The sequence below is a fragment of the Poecilia latipinna genome, unplaced genomic scaffold (genome assembly GCF_001443285.1).
Source record: "Poecilia latipinna isolate Pla-1442-1.1 unplaced genomic scaffold, P_latipinna-1.0 Scaffold173, whole genome shotgun sequence".
NCBI classification, from domain to species: Eukaryota; Metazoa; Chordata; class Actinopteri; order Cyprinodontiformes; family Poeciliidae; genus Poecilia; species Poecilia latipinna.
Genome location: NW_015112789.1, coordinates 331,730 through 348,521, shown reverse-complemented (window position 1 = coordinate 348,521; position 16,792 = coordinate 331,730). Strand labels below are relative to the sequence as shown.

The window sequence follows — 16,792 nt, the reverse complement described above, 5'->3', positions numbered from 1 at the left end:
TATCACATTCTATTTTCCCCGCAGGTGACACAAACATACTAGCTCACTTTTGTAGCTTATCTGTACCATGCTGCCTAAATTCTGGGCAAAAAAAAAAGTTTCTGAAGACATCCAGAAAACCTGAATTATATTACTCCAAAACACTTTTAAATAGAAAATCTGGTTACTTTGAACCAAAGAATAGAGAAACAGGTGTTACTATAAAAGTATGTATGCTAACAGTAGTTAGCTTTTAGCCCCGAAGGTGGTTTTGGAAAGATTTAAATCATCAATGGATCCTTGTCTAGAAAAAAAAAGTTAAACATAATTCATTGAGGACACAACCTTTTTTTTATCTGAACATACAATAAATGCGGCTTCTTGAGAGATAATTAAGACAGCAGGTCAGTATCACTGAAATCTCCCTCCACTGGCGGCTTCTGGGAGGCCTTTGCGGCGTCTGACGGCGCTTCGAGTTGGACCGGCTTGAACTGTTTCCAGGGGCTGGAGGGGCAGTGGAAGGGGTGTTTGTTGGCGTTGGGGGAGGCCGTCGTGTCCTCCTCGGATGATTCCTCTTTGGCTGGAGCCTTGGAGGGGGATTGTATCGATGGAGGAGACTGCGACGGTGAAGAGAGGGACGGAGGCGGTTTCAGGTTCCTGAGTGGAGACCAGCCGGGAGGACGGCGCCGAGACTGAGGGGAAGGTACAAACAATTAAATGGAGACGAATAATTTACTTCACGACGACGCCGTTATAAGAGCCGTTATAGGTAGAAAAAGCAGGAGTACATTCCTGCCAAAAAATACACATTTGATCAAAAAACAAGAATATTTCTGAATTTGAAAATTCTAAAATTTTACTAGAAAAAAAATGAAATTTTGAGATTAATTTCAGCAATGTTCTACAAAAACGTGGACATTTGAGTTTCAAAAGTAAAACAAAAATCGACTTTTGAAACTCAGAAAGTTCCTTGTTTTTCTCAACGATTTCTGATTATTTTTTAGGCAAATGTTCAACTTTTCATACTCAAATTGCAGATTTTTCCCTTCAAAATTTGAGTTTTTCTAGCAAATTTTTGACTTCAAACAGAAATATCCTTATTTATTTTCTAAAGAGAATTTCTGATATTTATCTTAAAATGTATTTTTCTACCAAATGTTGTTTCATGCTCAGATTTCCTTGTTTCTTTTTTTAGATAAATTCTATTGAAATCTTGAGAAAACTTCTTGTAACGTTGAAAAAAATTATCTTGAGAAAAATGGTCATCGTTACTTCACTTAACATAAATATTTAGCTACTGAGAAAAAAAGTACTAGTACAACTGCTCTTGACTTTTGTAGAAATTTATTACATTAGCAACACTTTTAATTGAGGAATTGAAATAAACTGAGACTGTAAACTACATTAAAAAGAATTCAAGTGTATATTCTAATTAAGTTAGAATGTGTCAAACCTGAGGTATGCGGGCCAAATCCAGCCCACCAGAAGTTTTTATGAGGCCCTCCAGACTCTAGAAATCTTTGATACCAATGTGCTGAAATATGATTTTATTGATAAAATCAGCAGTTTTACCTGCATTGTGCTGAATTACATTAATGTGAAAATATATTTAAAAATAAGAGATTTCAAGATGTTTTCATCAAATCCAGAGACAATTATTTATTTATTTTTCAACAGTTTATTATGGGAAGTTTTACCAATATTTTCTGCCACCATTTGCCTTTCTTAGGACATTCTGATTCTCCCATGATTTAGATGATTTGGGCTTACAGCTAATGAATTCTCATAAAATCGAAACTTTAAGTTTAAAATGCTAATTTTAATTCAGAAATGTTTTGGCCTACTGCAGAGTATATGTCTGCAATATTGGTTGGTTTTTTTGCTTAAATTACTGCGAAGTTGATGTTTTTTTCTTCTACTCCTTTTAACAAAAAGCTTTCCTTCCACTCAACTTTCCAATAACAGCTTGAATACGGCATGCTGTAAACTGTCAGCTCATTTAAAGTAATGCCAAAAATACATATTGTTTTGTCATTGCAAGTCAAAGTAAGTGTCTCACCAAAGGTAGGGCTCCGTTTTCGCACTCTCCCAGGAAGACACCCGGCTGCTCCAGTCTCCATGGTGCCATATCCACCGTAGCGTTACAGTTTACAAACTCCTGAATTACGTTTTTTAAAAAGTGAAAACCCAATCATATCGAAAAATTCTAAATTCAGTCGATTTATTTAATGTTTTTACCTCATTCTCCACATCTGGGACACACAGGTCGTTGAGATCTTTGTGCTCAGCCTTTGCACACGTTGTTTTCTTCATGTCGAATCTCAGCTTGTACCTGAAACCTGCAACAACCTGCAAACATCAGCACAGTAAATTCAGAGCAGGAATAATAATTTCTTACTGTTTTTGTCTTTTTCCCCCGCTGTCAGTCTGTACCTGTCTGGTGGCATGGCCGACTCTGTTCAGGGTGAACAGGTGAGTTGAGTTGGAAACGGAGTTAAACTTGGACACAGATGCTAAAAGAGGAACTTTAAGGTCCTCTGAGTTTTCTGCAATCTCCACAGGGCAGCCCAAACACTTTGCTTTCTCTGAGGAAATGTAGTCGTCTGAAGAAAAGAAATGAATAAACAATGTGTAATAACACTGTCATCAGCATAAAAAGATGCCAGAATATAAACAAGGTGAATGTAATTTTTGAGCTTAACAATCTTACCAAGCATTTTGGTCTAATTTCCAGTGCAAACATCTTAGTACATTTGAATTAAAACAAGTATCTTCTCAATGAGATATGAGCTTGGTTTACTTAAATGAATCCTTAATATTGATTTAAAACGTACCTGTGAATAATCTGACAGTGTAACTATTAACCTTTCATCAATATTAAAGAATTACTGAGTTAAAACATGCTCCTGTCTCCTGAAAAGTTGTTTTTTAAGTTAGTTTTGTCTTATTTTAAATGTACTTATATGTTTGCACTAGAACTAGACAAAAATAACATGCTAAGATTTAGTGTTTTTGCAGTGTTCAAAAGGTAAATCAATAATTTTTAGGATTTTTTGAGTATTTAAAATAATGAACAAGATAGAAAATAAATGAGGAAAACCACTAGGAGGCATCAAACCACCAAAATGTTTTATTAATTTCAGTGTTTTCATTACTTTTACTGTTTTCTGCCAGACGTTTATATTTTTAGTAACTGGTATTTTCTTTTCTTCTAATAGATCAGATCAGTTTAAAATGTGTAAAATCTAAACATCAGATTCAGCTCGTGTGATAAACTTTAAATTCTTCAGCAGAAAAATGTGATTTTATAAAAGGAGGAATTTTCCATGTAGATCCTGGAAAATGTTGCCTCCCGGTTTGAAAGAATCTGTTTGTGTTTGCCTCCCTCCGCCTGGGCCTTAGAAAGCAAACAGATTAAAGTCTACATGCTGCTGTTTTCCATGCAGTGATAGGTTAATGTTGGGCTTTTCTTATTTGCTCCAATGTGTTTCACAATCTTGGTTTCTCCACACCCACCAGTGCATGTTTCCCTATTTCCAAATGTTTTTAAAGCAGAATGATGTGACAGAACAACATAAGAAGGAATATTTTATTCATTTAATCTAACTCGTGTTTCTGCAGGAGCGCTCAGATATCAGACTTTTTGCACACGATAAACGCAAGTAATGTTTCTTAATTCAAGACTGCAGTGAGAATGTTGATCAGAACTAAATGGAGAGATCAGATCGATGTTTGCAACATGTGGAACAAGTTCAGGTATTGTCCAAAGTAAACCTTTTAAATCTAAACGTTGTAGTTTAGATTTTTTGACCAGAAGCATAGAAATTTTGATGGAAAAGTCCCAGTACCACTGGGAGATTATTTCACCTGTGACACAGGAAGAATGTGCTGTTAAAGTGAAATAATCTGCCAGTGGAACTGGCGGATTATTTCATTGGCCTAAAACAAGCTCCTGTTTCTTTCTGAAAAGTTACTTGTAAGTTAGTTTTATCTAAAGTGTATTAAGGTATTTTCACTAGAAACTACAACAAAATACGTTGTAATATTTAGTGTTTTTGCTGTTCTCTATAAATGATGGATGATGCTACATACGTGCTAAAATGAGGGAAAGAAAACATTTTCCCCAAATGATTTTATTTTGGTCCAGTTTCTAGCGAAAATATCATATTTCACTTTAAATAAGACAAAATTAACTTACAAGTAATGTTTTAGCAAGAAATAGGATCTTGTTTTAGGTCAATAATTGCTTTATATTGATAAAAAATGACCAGTTCCTCTGGCAGATTATTCCACTTTGGGGAAAGTGTTGAACTTTTCTCTAAAACTGCTTTGCTTTTACAAATTTTGAGACATTTTTGATCAAATCTTCTTTGCTTTGACCTTCACCTCTCAATTCTATTATTTCAGACACAACCCTCCCCCCATCCAAACTATTTCAATATTTTATGCCTTATATGTTTTTTGTAGATTTTCTATGGCTAAATAAATGGAAATGTACCATAATTTATTTGATTTAATGTTTTGCTGCACTGCAGGATGCAGGTGGATCATTTCCAGTTTCGGGTAAGTTCATTCGCTCACCCATATTGCAGTAAACCTCTTTGGTGATGGTTTCTTTCTCATTCATGTGGACTGTAGAGTTGCATGAAATTGCTGCCTGGAGGAAAAACATCGTAGATTCATTTTTTTAAAACTTAAACTTTGTTCTAACACAAATATTAAGACTGAGAGAGTTTTTAAAAATAATTTAATATCCGTTAATAATTTTAATGTCGTTACCAGAGCTCCTGTGGGAAGATAGTCGCAGTCTGTCCAGTTTTTGCTGCCCCCTGCTGGACAGTCACTCCTCCTGCTTGTAAACTCCAGGTAGTACATGGAGTCGGATCCGTCCTCTGTCTGCAATCACACAATCAGGAAACAGCAATTTAAGGACAAAAAGTCTAAAATTCGCTAGAAAAACCCCAGAAATTTTGAGATTAATCTAATAAATCTTTGCAAAAACACCTGGAAATTTCAGAATCCCAAAAGTTGAAGTTTTTTTTCCGAGAAACAACTCTGAAATTTTGAAATGAGTGTCAGAAATTTTACAGAAAAGAACTATGAAATTTCTGAACTTGAAACGTTTAGCAAAAGAGAGTAATGTACAAGTTTGAAATTAATATAATACATTTTCTTTAAAAAAAATTTACAATTTCTGAGCTTGAAAAGTTGGAAATGTTTGACATTTTATTTGGTAAAAAGTCCAATCAAGCACTGAGTGATCAAAACAATAAATCAATATTGAAAAATTACATCATCCAACGGGCCAAAATGTAAGGTTGTGTGGAAATTTAGGTATTTTAAAGATCAAAATGAAAATAATTCATATAAATAACATAAATACAAAATAGCAAAACCAAGGAAAAAGAAATAAATCTGTAAAGTTTCTCTCAGTGGGTAAATATACAAAAAATGACTCGAGTAAGAGTAAAAAAAATATACTTTTAGGAGTGTTTTTACTACACTACTGCAAAAACACAAAATATTACAAAGTATTTTTGTCTAGTTTATAATAAAGGTATCTTAGTAGACTTGAAATAAAACAAAACTAACTTAAAGTAACTTTAAAGCAGGATATCAGAACTTGTTTTAAGTCAATAATTCCTTAATAATAATGAAAATACTTGTTCCATTGGCAGAGTATTTCACTTAAAACATGGGAAAAACATCTTATGAGTGAAATAATCTGCCAGTGAAACTAGAACTGTTTCATTAATATTAATAAATTAATAAAAGCTCCTAAATATTACTGAAAACTTACTTATAAGTTAGTTTGTCTCATTTCAAGTGAACCAAGACATTTGCACTGGAAACTAGACTGGAAATAACTTCGTAAGATTTTGTGTTTTTTCAGTGAACAAGCCTGAAAATTACATTGACCAGTTTATTTATTAGATTTTTGGCTCCTTTCCTCCTGCTGCTGATGTTATTACACAAAAAACACTTTGTAACATGTTCTGCTTTTGCAGTGCAGTCGTGTAAAAATACTCCTAAAAGTATTTTTTTTTCCAAAAAAGTTGCTCAGGTAAACATACCTGAGTAAATTTTACCAGTTACCACCCAACTCTGCAATCAGCATGTAGGTCAAAGGGTCAAACTGTATTTTCCAGGAATGTGTCAACCTTTCCAGGAGTTTGTTTTGAAAAATATGTTCTAAATTCAACAAAAGCTGCAATTTATGTCTAAAACAGGATTATGGAAACATGGCTTCATCACATCTGACTCTGTCTGAACTACGGGATAATAATAACGAGGTGGTGAATATTAATGAGTATTAATGGATATTGATGAGGTTGTGGGTTGCGCCATCGTTTCTCCAGCTGCTGTACCTTCTTGGCCACTGTGATCTCGAACAGAGCCAGCTTCTGTCCGACGGTCAGCTTGCTGTTGAACTCGTGCAAAGCGCTGGTGACGGCCTTCTGCACTGACGGGTCATCGCAGAAAACCAGAACGCCTTGCTGGCCGTCCACGTCTGTCTAAACAACAAATACCAGAAACGTTGATGGCAAACTCCCACACAAAAGTACATTTCTTTTTAACATTTGAGGCATTTATGGCACATTTGTAAAAAGAACACATTTAACTGAAGGTGAGATAAATTTAGCCTGTTTTGGTAAAGTATAATCTTTATTTAATATGAAACACAAAGCGATAAAGTGAAACCATTTGGTTCATGAAATCATCTGTAAGTGGATGATTTCATGTGGATCCCAAGAAATAATCATCTCTATTTTTTTATTTGATCATTTCTACACTCAGAAAACACAAAATTATACCAAGTATTTTTGGTCCAGTTTTAGTCCAAACATTGTGTTTTCGTCTTATTTTAAGTCTAATAATCTACAAGTAACTTTTCTTCAAGAAAAGTTTCAAGTTACTGATTCCGTAATATTGATGAAGAATTATTGCCTCATTTATCGTAATTATCTTTGGTAAGACACAATAAGAACCAGATATAATTACTTGGAGTTTTATATGCAAGTTATGTGAAAAATGACAATAACAGCAACAACAAATTTAAACTGTTTTTTGCTTTACAAATACATCAGCAGTTTAAAATCATTTTGGAGTAAAGGTACCCACAATAAAAGCCTCAATTTCAGGTATTATCTATATATATCTTTTAATATTTAAGTTTCATAAGTAAAGTAATGAAGGATTTCCTGAGCAGTAATGATGTATTTCTTTGTTTCCTCTTTAGTGATTCAGTTCATTTGACATCACAAAGTAATTCGCTCAGAAGCTGAAGCTGGTAAAATGAATAAATTGGTCCAAAATGTAAAAGTTTCATAATTTACAGGTTTCATTTCAACCCGAGCATTTATTGACGAGTTTCATGAAACTTTATTTCTCTTTTGGATCTAATTGCTCATACAATTTGCTTATAACTCACCAACTCAATATATAATTAGAAACTTCATGCTGTACAGGTTGTACACATTTTCCGTATTATCACTTTGGAAAATGTCTTGTTTTAAATTAAATAACCTGCCAGTGGAACTAGAACTTTTTAAATCAATAATAGAAAAATATTTACTTAAAATAAACTCCTAAATCAGGGCTGTCCAAACTTTTTATGGGTCAAACTTTTTATGAGTCAAAAGCACAAAATAAACCTTCAATCAAGCAAATAAAGTTATTTTTTATCTATTTTCTTGAGGGAAGTTGATGTTTTTCCATCACAGATCAAAAACGCTAAAGAATTTTGCACGCTTGCTGTATTAAATCATCTAGTTGTAAATTATTTTAGGCTTAGTTGAACAAATTAAATCTCAGTAATAAGAACGGGATTTGTTTCATTTCAAAACGTTTAGATGAGTTTATTCCATAAAAGTTGAATTATGTGGCCCAAAGTCAGCTTGGTTCAACTTCTGTTACAAGTAAGCAAAACCATGAATACTTTGTGTTATATTTAACATTTTCTATTCCAAATTGGGTCAATATTTATTTATTTTTTTACCATGGATTAAAATAAAGTCTAAACACATTTGAATCATTCTTGAACTGCATAAAATTCAGTCGAAGGGCCACAAATGGCCCTCGGGCCGCACTTTGAACACCCTGTTTTATATCTTGCTTAAAAGTTACTTTTAAACTAGTTTTGTTTTAATTAAAGTGTAATAAGATATTTACACTAGAAACTAAACCAAAATTACTTGGTTTTTAAGCTCTTTATAAATCAAACCTTGTGGTTTCTTTAAGTCATTGAAGAGTTTCTCGCATCTTAAACCTCTTCTTCTCTCTTTTCTACTGTTTTTTTCTCTTACCTGCCCAAACGCGGAGCTGCAGAAACACAGCAGAGCCGCGACAAACAGCCCCACTCCGCTGCTCATCATGGTGACTGCTTCGCCTTTTTATTCAGCTGCAAACCACAGAAACATAAAATCACACTAATTATCAGGGTTTCGCCTCACAAACCCAGCTTCCCCCAGCCGACTCGTTCCAAAGCTAGCTCACAGTTGGTGAAAATCCCGACTCCTCTCTCCTGTTGGCGGATGATTGAGTGAGTTTGTCCTCTTTGGCTGCAGCTGGGATTCCTGAGGAAGATGATGACACAAAGGGCACAAAGGACACACACACACACACAGGACAATGCTCGCCGCGCTCAGTTGGTGAAAGAGGAGTAAATGTTTGCTCTTCTGTTTGCCCTCCCACATGTCCAGTCAATACATCAGTCCATTTCGGAGGCAAAGGCAACACAAAGCAGGACCCTCAAACTTCCCCACATTACACTCCGAATCAGACATAAAGTGAAAAACACAGATTTTAATTTGTCTGCAACGTTTGTGTTTACATGCCACTGTTAGCAGGATCGCTGTGTTTTTGAGTCGGTTTTACGTGGAACTTTGTCCCCGTCGACCTTTAACCCCAGCCACTCTGATTTCCCCACAAACTGTCCGTCAGACAAGCTGAGGAGAGCTCCCATGCACCCAGATCAACAGATTACAAAATCTTTTCTGTGGATCTGCCCCCAGTCTGCCTGTTTACAGTTCATAAGTCACTTCAGCGCCACTTACAGATTTAAAACATACTATAAGGTTTAAGATTGCAGGGACATGTGGTAAATTAAATTCTTCTGAAGAAGTTGTATTTGGGATTTGAGATGCTGGATAATCTGATTTTTATTTTTGGTATAATTCAAAAAAGTGTATATTCTTTGTATTCCTCCATCTCTGGTTTGTTTGAGATGTTTAAAAAGACGTAATTTAAAGCTTACACTGCAAAAACACAAAATTACCAGGTAATTTTGGTCTGGTTTCTAGTGCAAATATCTGAAATAAGACAAAACTAAATTATAAGTCACTTTTGAGCAAGAAATAAGAGCTTGTATTGATGAAAAAGTATCAGTTCCAAAGGCAAATAATGTCACTTTAAACATTTTCTCCATGTTACAAGTGAAATAATCTGCCAATGGGACCAGAACTTCAATAAATCAATATTAAAGAATCATTGATTTAAATCAAGCTCCTATATCTTGCCGAAAAGTTACTTATAAGTTAGTTTTGTTTAATTTTAAGTGAATTAAGATGTAATGCAATGTAAATGAGACCAAAAATACTTGGTAAAATTTAGTTTTTTGCACTGTAAAGAGATTTGTTGGTTTTCAAGGTTTAAATATTTAAACCTTGAAAAGTGTTTAAGTGTTAAAAAAAACTATTTAAACACTTAAATATATTATTCAGATCCATGACCATTAAGTTTAGGAAGATTACCAGGGAGAGAATAAATTTCCATATTTAAGCAAATAACTTTGTTGATTTCTTAAAGCTAGTAGTTAGCGCAAAAAGTGAACTTATTGTGGAAAAAAATTTCAACAACAAGCATCTGTACTTCTAAGTATGGCTATATTTCTCAAAAAAATCTTATAAAATTATGACTTTATTCTGGTAACATTATGACTTTATTCTGGTAACATTATGACTTTATTCCTGAAATTAAAAATAAAGTAAATCTTAGTCTTGCCCAAATATTAAATTTTAGAGTTGACCTGAATTCAAAGTCCAAATAAATAGAAGCTACAAAACAAGATGGCCGCCCTTGATCTGCTTACATCACACGTAACTATGGAAACGCGAGGAGTACACTAGTGAAAAAAGTCCTGATCTTCAAATTGGATTAATTAAATCAGTTTATCGCCCAGCTGTATGTAGGAATAATGGCTTCTTCCTCGGTATTTCAGCCTCTGTTGGTTCAGACTGGATAAAACATGTAAATATGCTGCTTTTCTATAATATATGATGTTGAATGTTTGAAAAACGCATGAAATGTGTCGCTCCTTTTCTGTCTTCCTCCAACTTTCATTGTCTTTACTGAGAGTCTGGTGCCTTGTGATTCGGTGGTCGACTCCCCCTGGTGGCCTGGAGGTCTTCTGGTATGTGGAGTGAGTTTGTAGCGTTTATACTTCCGGGTGTTTTTGCTATTTGCAGCATTTCTCTTCTGTTTCGTGTGGTTGCAGCATTGTTCTGTGGTTGCATTATCTGTTTTGCATTTGTTTTGTTGGTTGTAGGTTTCTACTTTTATTTTCTGTGATCTAAGCGTTTTTCATCTGTTTTTTTGTGTTTGCGTGTTTTGGAGTTTCTTTCAGCTACCGTACTATTTCCATTAAATTAAGTCGGCATTTTATCATAATTTGTAGGTATTCAAGTTGTATTGATTATTTGATTATTTGAAACATTTAAGTTGGACAAAAAAACCTAAACTAGATTAAATTTGGTACTTTAAGTATATTATTAAGTTAAATTTGACCAAAGAAACCAAAAAAGAACAAACTTTGTCTTCACACAACAAGCTGATGCTTTTTGTTTCTCTCCTCTAATGATGCTGCTAAGCCTATTTAAAGACAAAAGGAAATCCTGCATTAAACTTGACATGTAATGTTTATTTTTTACCGTTTAATGAGTTAAAGTTCCCATCTTGCATTGCGATTTCTTTACATCCATAATTTACTCAGTAAGTGGAAAATTCAGATGCTGCAGACGAACTTCTCAACTGACTTTCTGCTTCTGTGGTCTCTCTTCATAAGCCTCTCGTAAATGTTGAGCTGTTCTCACATTTACAGAGCAAACCACAGCTGCACTTCCTATCTGTCACCAATCTACCTTCACATTTCTTCTCTAACCATGCAGCTAAATTCCAATATGAGCAGACTGGTTGTTTTCCTTTCAACTGCTTTTCTTCCAGGTAAGTTTGATGCTTTTTCACTACATTATTGGTTTAAAATGAGGAACCAGGTCAGACCTTGTGGTTTCTCTTTTGATTTGTACATCTTTTTATAAAACCGCTGAAGGGTAGAAATACTGATCCTGGTTCAGATGAACCAAGTCAGATATCAGACTTTGTTACACAAATCCATGTTCATGGATAAAATATCCACTTTTATTAGTTTTTTTCTCCCGCATGCAGTGGTGACAGCTTCGGGGGTCTCTCAGTTTTGTTCTTTCTCACTCTGTGGGTTTAAGACACATGAAAGCAGCTGCAGTGTTTCCTCTGAACCTTCACCATGTTTGTGCACACAAACTAGACATAAAACCAAACTTCGCTTCGCTCTCAATGAAAACATTGAATTAAATATCTGAAAACTATAAAAATGAAAAAATATAATTTTTCATTTCTTTTAAGTAGCGATATGTACAATGTTTTTTTTGTTTTTTTAAAGAGGAAGACGAGGTTGAATTAATGCAGATATGAATCTTATTGATGTTGGCTCTCTTCACCAGAGAGACGGCTCTCTAGGGCCATCCTGAAGGTAAAAGTCTAAACAGTTTGTGTCCAGGATGTGTGCGGTCTGCAGACATTTTGTCTCATAAGAAATGTCGGCAGTTTTTTGGGTCCATTGTTCTCTATTTTTTTGGAAAATAATTAAAATTTATCTTATCCTAAGAAACATCAAGATATGGGTCAGTATCTTAAACCCAACTGACTGTTTTAGGTTAATAGGCACTGACTGCACGGTTGTGATTCAGTTACTATCAAATTAATAAGTAAATAAAAATTTGCTAAACTACAGACAAATATTTTGTGCTTTTTGTAACTTTTGGATTTGTCTACATCTTTTTTTTCTAAAAAGCTCATATTGGTGAAAAATGTTCCTAAATAGTCTATAGAAATATAAAAACCCTCCATTTGCACCAACAATTTGTTGTGGTGATTTTGGACAATTCTTGAATTGTAGAAAACATAAGTGTCTAAATTTCGGAGACCTCTGGTACAAGATGTATTTGTATTCCTTCTGGTGTAATTATGTGTGTGTTATTTGTAAACAGTTGTTTGTAGTCTGCCTTTCTAGCTGTTTATACGTATTGTATGTGTATTTATTATATATATATATAGCAGCTGCTATTGCGACAATTTTCCCCTAGGGGATGATAAAATATATTCTATTTCAATTTTAAGTATTTTTCTGACATCCTCACATTTTCTCACAGTTTCTGCTGCAGCATCAAATTAATAAACTTTCAGAAGTAAAAATGATAAAGTTCCTTGTTCTTCAGGTCTCTGCCTACAGAGGAGCGGCAGTGCTGAGGCTCTTTTCTACAGGCCTGTTCTTCAACACAACAAAACCATTCCCACAACTGGTGAGCCCAGCCACCTGAATTATGACAAGAACAATAAATAATAAGCTGCAAAGAGGGTGGCACAAGCCGTGTTAGGAGGTGTTGGCGGCATTGTTGAGGTTTTCTCAAACTGTCTGGACTTTTCTTCGGGAGAACTTTCCAGAAGAATGAGCTACAGGGCTGAAAATGTTAGTTTGTTGGAGCGTTTTAATTCACATTTTGTACGTTTTTTTACTTCCATTTGGGTGTTAATTGCTTCTAAAAATAACTCTCGCGCTTTTAAAACACCCAGCTGTTTTTCTCAATGAGTTAATGTGTTTTTTTAGCCGTTAGAAAAACCTGCGGATTATTAAGCAACATTGCGCAGGCGCTGCAGCGTTACCTAGCAACCTCAGCCAAACCCAGGCCCGTTTCCTAGCAACCTCAGCCAAACCCAGGCCCGTTTCCTAGCAACCTCAGCCAAACCCAGGCCCGTTTCCTAACAACCCGAGTAGAGCTACAGAACGATTGGTTGGTTTTTACCACTGTGTGCGCTCTAAAGTGGCTGCGGTAAAAAAAAACCAAAAACAAAACAAAACGAGTGTTTTGTTGTCGACTTACCATTGAGGAAAGATGTTTATTACTGGGCATCTGTTTGCAGCCATTTTCATGCGCCTGAAAATGGCTCTGTACGTTCTGTATGTAGTATTTTAGCTATAAAATAATACTACATACACCTAAAATTTGATTTAAAAACACCTAGTGGAAGAATTTGTTAAACTGAGTGAAATTTGTTCTATGTCATCATCTGTGTAGCTCAACATGATGTAAAGTATGAAACATAACAAATCTATTCAGGCAGTAATTTATTGTTTGCTTGTCTCAAGCCACCTGTCCAACCACAGACTTAATGCATTTGCATTTGTTGCGTCTTCAGGAAGCTACATGCTGAGAGATTATGCTGGGCAGCCGTGCATCAAAGCCAACATGGGAGCACAGTATGTTGTTACCGAAAACAAGGTGAGAGGCTGTGAAGGATCCAGCAGGGGGTGTGTTTGTGTGTCAAACTCATTTTCATTCTGGGTCGGTTCTGACAGAATACATTGAAACTGTTAAAGTATTAATAAGTAGCTGTGTCTGCATTCGACATGTAGTTCTTAAAATTAAATATCAAACATCGTTTTACATTGATCCGCCTCTCAGAATTTTGCGATTGTTTTACTTTGTTTTTATTTTGCAATCAAAATCACTTTTTGTGTGTTAATTTTAAATATTTCAAATATATTTTGATTTTGCGATATTTGCTCTTACGTATGTCGGTAAATGTAACTAACCCAATTGACGTGTTGCAGAAAATTTGCAATAAATTCACAATTAAGCATTAGCGTGAAAAATGCAGGAATCTATTGATTTTCTGTGAATCTACTTGATCACAGAATCGTAAAACACTGGAGGGACCAGGTGATGTAATTTGCAAGAATGCAGATAAAAACTGCTTTGATTTGATTGACAAAATAACATTTAAGCACACAGCTGTTGCCTTGAAAGTTATATTGTGGAGTCTAGACAGGGCCATATAAGAAGCTATGGTGGGCCGTGCTTGGCCCTCGCGCCTCATCTTTGACACGTGGGATTAAATGCATCTGTGCAGCATCAGATAGGAGGTTCTGATGCTGCACGAGATTTGAGATCATTAGTGAATATAACTTGAAGTGTTTCTCTCTTTGTCTGTTTAGACAAACTGGTATTTCAGCCTTGATCCATCCAGGGTTTCGCTGAGCGGTAAATGCAGCAAAGATGAAGCTCTTCTCTCCCTCATGCTGCCGGATAATTCTGCATGTCTGGACTTCACCTTCAGAAAAGTAACAGAACAGGAACAAGTTTAACTGTTTAGGATTTTCTTAAGGCATAAACATGCTAATTTGTGTGTAAAATCTTATTGTCTGGTTATTTTTCCTGCAGGATGAAGATAATTTCTACGTCGCCAAACTGGCGGCTCGATTGTTCCCTCTACCTGTTTGCAAAGGATGCCCCAGTGAGAGCTCAGATATTACAGAAAACATTTTATCTGGAACAGTAAAATGAAAGCTTTAATCGTTTCTGTCTTACGGCTTTATTTTCTTCACAGATAAAACATATTCTGGGATTCTAACCAACCAGACGCTTTTCAAAGCAGCAAAGGACAAAAGCTTCAAGTGTACGTCAGAGTCGCTCCTTTCGGTTTCCTCTGAGCTGCGGATCAAGTTGGTTCGTCTGCAGATGCAGGCCTTCGGTGTCCCTGATGGGAAGTTCAGAGAAGGTAGCAGGAGGGCTGAAAATCTGACGCATCGTAAAATGATGAAAAATGTATCTAGTGAACATAAAAGTCATTTTAAAGCGGACCTATTTTTCAAAATTCACATTTTGCATGTTTTTCTATTTCCATTTGTGTCTCTTCTAAAACCAGTCCAAGCACTTAAAAACACATCCGACCAGTTTTTAGCAATAAGTTCATGATGTTTGATGTCTGGAAAATGAGTCATTTCAAAACCCTTTGTCACCGTTACCTAGCAACCCAAGCAGAGCTCCAGCGTGTTGTCATCTGGTTTTACGGCTGTATTTGCAGTACAATGGCTACTGGAAAACACAAGTATTTTATTGACTTACCATCCAGAAACCATTTGCTGTATTTTTGTTGGTTGTGCAGGAGGCTCCACTTCTGCTTTTCAGTTGTATAATTGTACATCTGTTTGCAGCCTTTTTGACACACGACTGAAAACGCTGAGTAGGGGGGCATGACCACCAGCAGCTTATTTGGATTTAAAGTGACAAGATGCCTAAATAAATGATTTTTGAACTTTTCCACCATTAATATGACCTTAGCCTGCATAACTAAATTAAAACACAAATTAAGAACTATTTAGGAGAAAAGAGCTTATAAAACATTGGAGGGATAAGAGTCTCATTATCAAAAGGTATCAATAAACAGAGGTGGATAGTAACTAATTACATTTACTTAAATACTTTTACCACACTACTTTTTACTTTTAGTAATGTTTTTATAAAGTATTGCTACTTTTATTTGAGTAAATGTTCAGGATATTACCACTGTGAGGAACTAAACTTCACAAATAAAAAAATTATGAGCTACAGACGCACCTAAAATTTAAGTTGAAATGAGACGTCTTGTTTGTGCAAAACCTTTGTTATACTAATGGCAATTTTGCACTGGAATTACTTAATTCTAACATACAATATATTTACATTACTAACTCTATTAGTTTCATTAAATCAAATTTTTAAAAAGGCAGGTTTGGGAAAGTATTTCTTCTGCCTGAATCTGTTATTTTTTAATCATTTGTATTATTCCTTCCTTATATATTTGGATATAACTTTACTTTTTTTCTGTCTGATGACATTTTTTACTCTATCAGAAACCGCTGAGTATTTTTAAATGTTGAATTTTTGCCTCTCTTGTGTGTCAGAGGATGAGTGCTGGGCTGATTTTAACCACAGAGCGGTTCCCATCATCATCGGGTCCATAGCAACCGGAGTCCTCCTCAGCATCGTGCTGAGCTTCCTGATCATCAGAGATCGCCGCGCACCAGGATATGAGAGACTCTGAACTTAATGTTTCACTTTTTAAACCCTCTAAATGTCTAAAATTTAAACTAAAACTAAAACTGTTTACAGTTTTATATCAGTGTTTATGTTTCTGTCTTTTAACAAGCATTTTTATTTATCATTGTTGCTCAATTTCATTGTTAAAGTATGGCGATATTGCCGCATGTAAAGCACATTGTTGCATTTTTTTCAACTCACCTTTTGAATAAAAGGAAAAAATTCTATAAGAACATTAAAATGAAAGCCAAATTCACTTCTGGAACTTACTCTGTAAATAGACATTAAAGTATAAATAAATATAAACAGTAACTTTAGTTATCCCTCTTTGGAACTGCATTAGAAAAAACTAAAGGAATAACAGTCATAATCCCATAAACTGCAGCAGTTCCTGTCGGTTTATAACCACAACCTTCAATATATTTCAATAAAAATTTTCAGTCAAACTTTTATGACTTCTAGAACTCTAAAATTTTCAGTTTTTAAGGTGTTTTTCTATCAAATATTTGAATTTTCAAAATCTCCGGAAATGGACGCCAGAAATTTAAAAGGTAATTGTCCATATGTTCACAAGCTATTCAAATATTTATAATTTTTTACTCAATATCTATTCTTTTAAAAAATATGCATGATTTAGGTAA

The 16,792-nt window shown here is 34.9% G+C and overlaps 2 protein-coding genes and 1 long non-coding RNA gene across 6 annotated transcripts in view; 2 read left to right on the top strand and 1 right to left on the bottom strand.

Annotated features, from left to right (window-relative positions):
* Window positions 1-318, top strand: part of LOC106946038 (uncharacterized) — a 6,741-nt gene extending 6,423 nt beyond the window's left edge. Inside the window, exon 2 of the long non-coding RNA XR_001424681.1 lies at window positions 25-318. This is a non-coding gene — a long non-coding RNA (uncharacterized LOC106946038). The remainder of the gene's footprint in view (window positions 1-24) is intronic.
* kng1 (kininogen 1) lies at window positions 1-8,914 on the bottom strand. Its single transcript, XM_015030113.1, has 9 exons — window positions 8,476-8,914; window positions 8,286-8,380; window positions 6,348-6,494; window positions 4,759-4,875; window positions 4,561-4,636; window positions 2,413-2,582; window positions 2,218-2,328; window positions 2,039-2,137; window positions 1-671 (listed from the first exon to the last, which is right to left on the bottom strand). Exons 2-9 carry the CDS (start codon window positions 8,352-8,354, stop codon window positions 372-374), a joined length of 1,089 nt encoding a protein of 362 aa, XP_014885599.1. The 5' UTR covers window positions 8,355-8,380; window positions 8,476-8,914; the 3' UTR covers window positions 1-371.
* Window positions 597-16,454, top strand: lamp3 (lysosomal associated membrane protein 3). Of its 4 annotated transcripts, none has more exons than XM_015030116.1 (8): window positions 10,157-10,390; window positions 11,145-11,199; window positions 12,510-12,593; window positions 13,489-13,571; window positions 14,288-14,413; window positions 14,514-14,586; window positions 14,680-14,850; window positions 16,016-16,454. In XM_015030116.1, the coding sequence occupies exons 2-8, from the start codon at window positions 11,157-11,159 to the stop codon at window positions 16,153-16,155; spliced, it is 720 nt and encodes a 239-aa protein (XP_014885602.1). In that variant the 5' UTR covers window positions 10,157-10,390; window positions 11,145-11,156; the 3' UTR covers window positions 16,156-16,454. The 4 variants fall into 4 exon arrangements, with proteins under 4 accessions (XP_014885603.1, XP_014885602.1, XP_014885601.1 ...); XM_015030115.1 differs by having other exon boundaries at window positions 10,157-10,399; XM_015030117.1 differs by lacking the exons at window positions 10,157-10,390; window positions 11,145-11,199 and adding an exon at window positions 597-682.
* Window positions 16,455-16,792: the final 338 nt, after the last annotated feature.

Excerpts from the sequence above, each read along its gene's own strand:
- kng1 (XM_015030113.1), bottom strand. The coding sequence starts at position 8,354 with ATGATGAGCAGCGGAGTGGGGCTGTTTGTCGCGGCTCTGCTGTGTTTC. Across the intron at positions 6,495-8,285 it reads GCAGCTCCGCGTTTGGGCAG|ACAGACGTGGACGGCCAGCA; the intron begins GTAAGAGAAAAA and ends TTTGTTGTTTAG. Across the intron at positions 4,637-4,758 it reads ATCTTCCCACAGGAGCTCTG|GCAGCAATTTCATGCAACTC; the intron begins GTAACGACATTA and ends TTTTTCCTCCAG.
- lamp3 (XM_015030114.1), top strand. The coding sequence starts at position 11,052 with ATGTTGAGCTGTTCTCACATTTACAGAGCAAACCACAGCTGCACTTCC. Across the intron at positions 13,572-14,287 it reads ATGTTGTTACCGAAAACAAG|ACAAACTGGTATTTCAGCCT; the intron begins GTGAGAGGCTGT and ends TTGTCTGTTTAG. Across the intron at positions 14,414-14,513 it reads TGGACTTCACCTTCAGAAAA|GATGAAGATAATTTCTACGT; the intron begins GTAACAGAACAG and ends TTTTTCCTGCAG.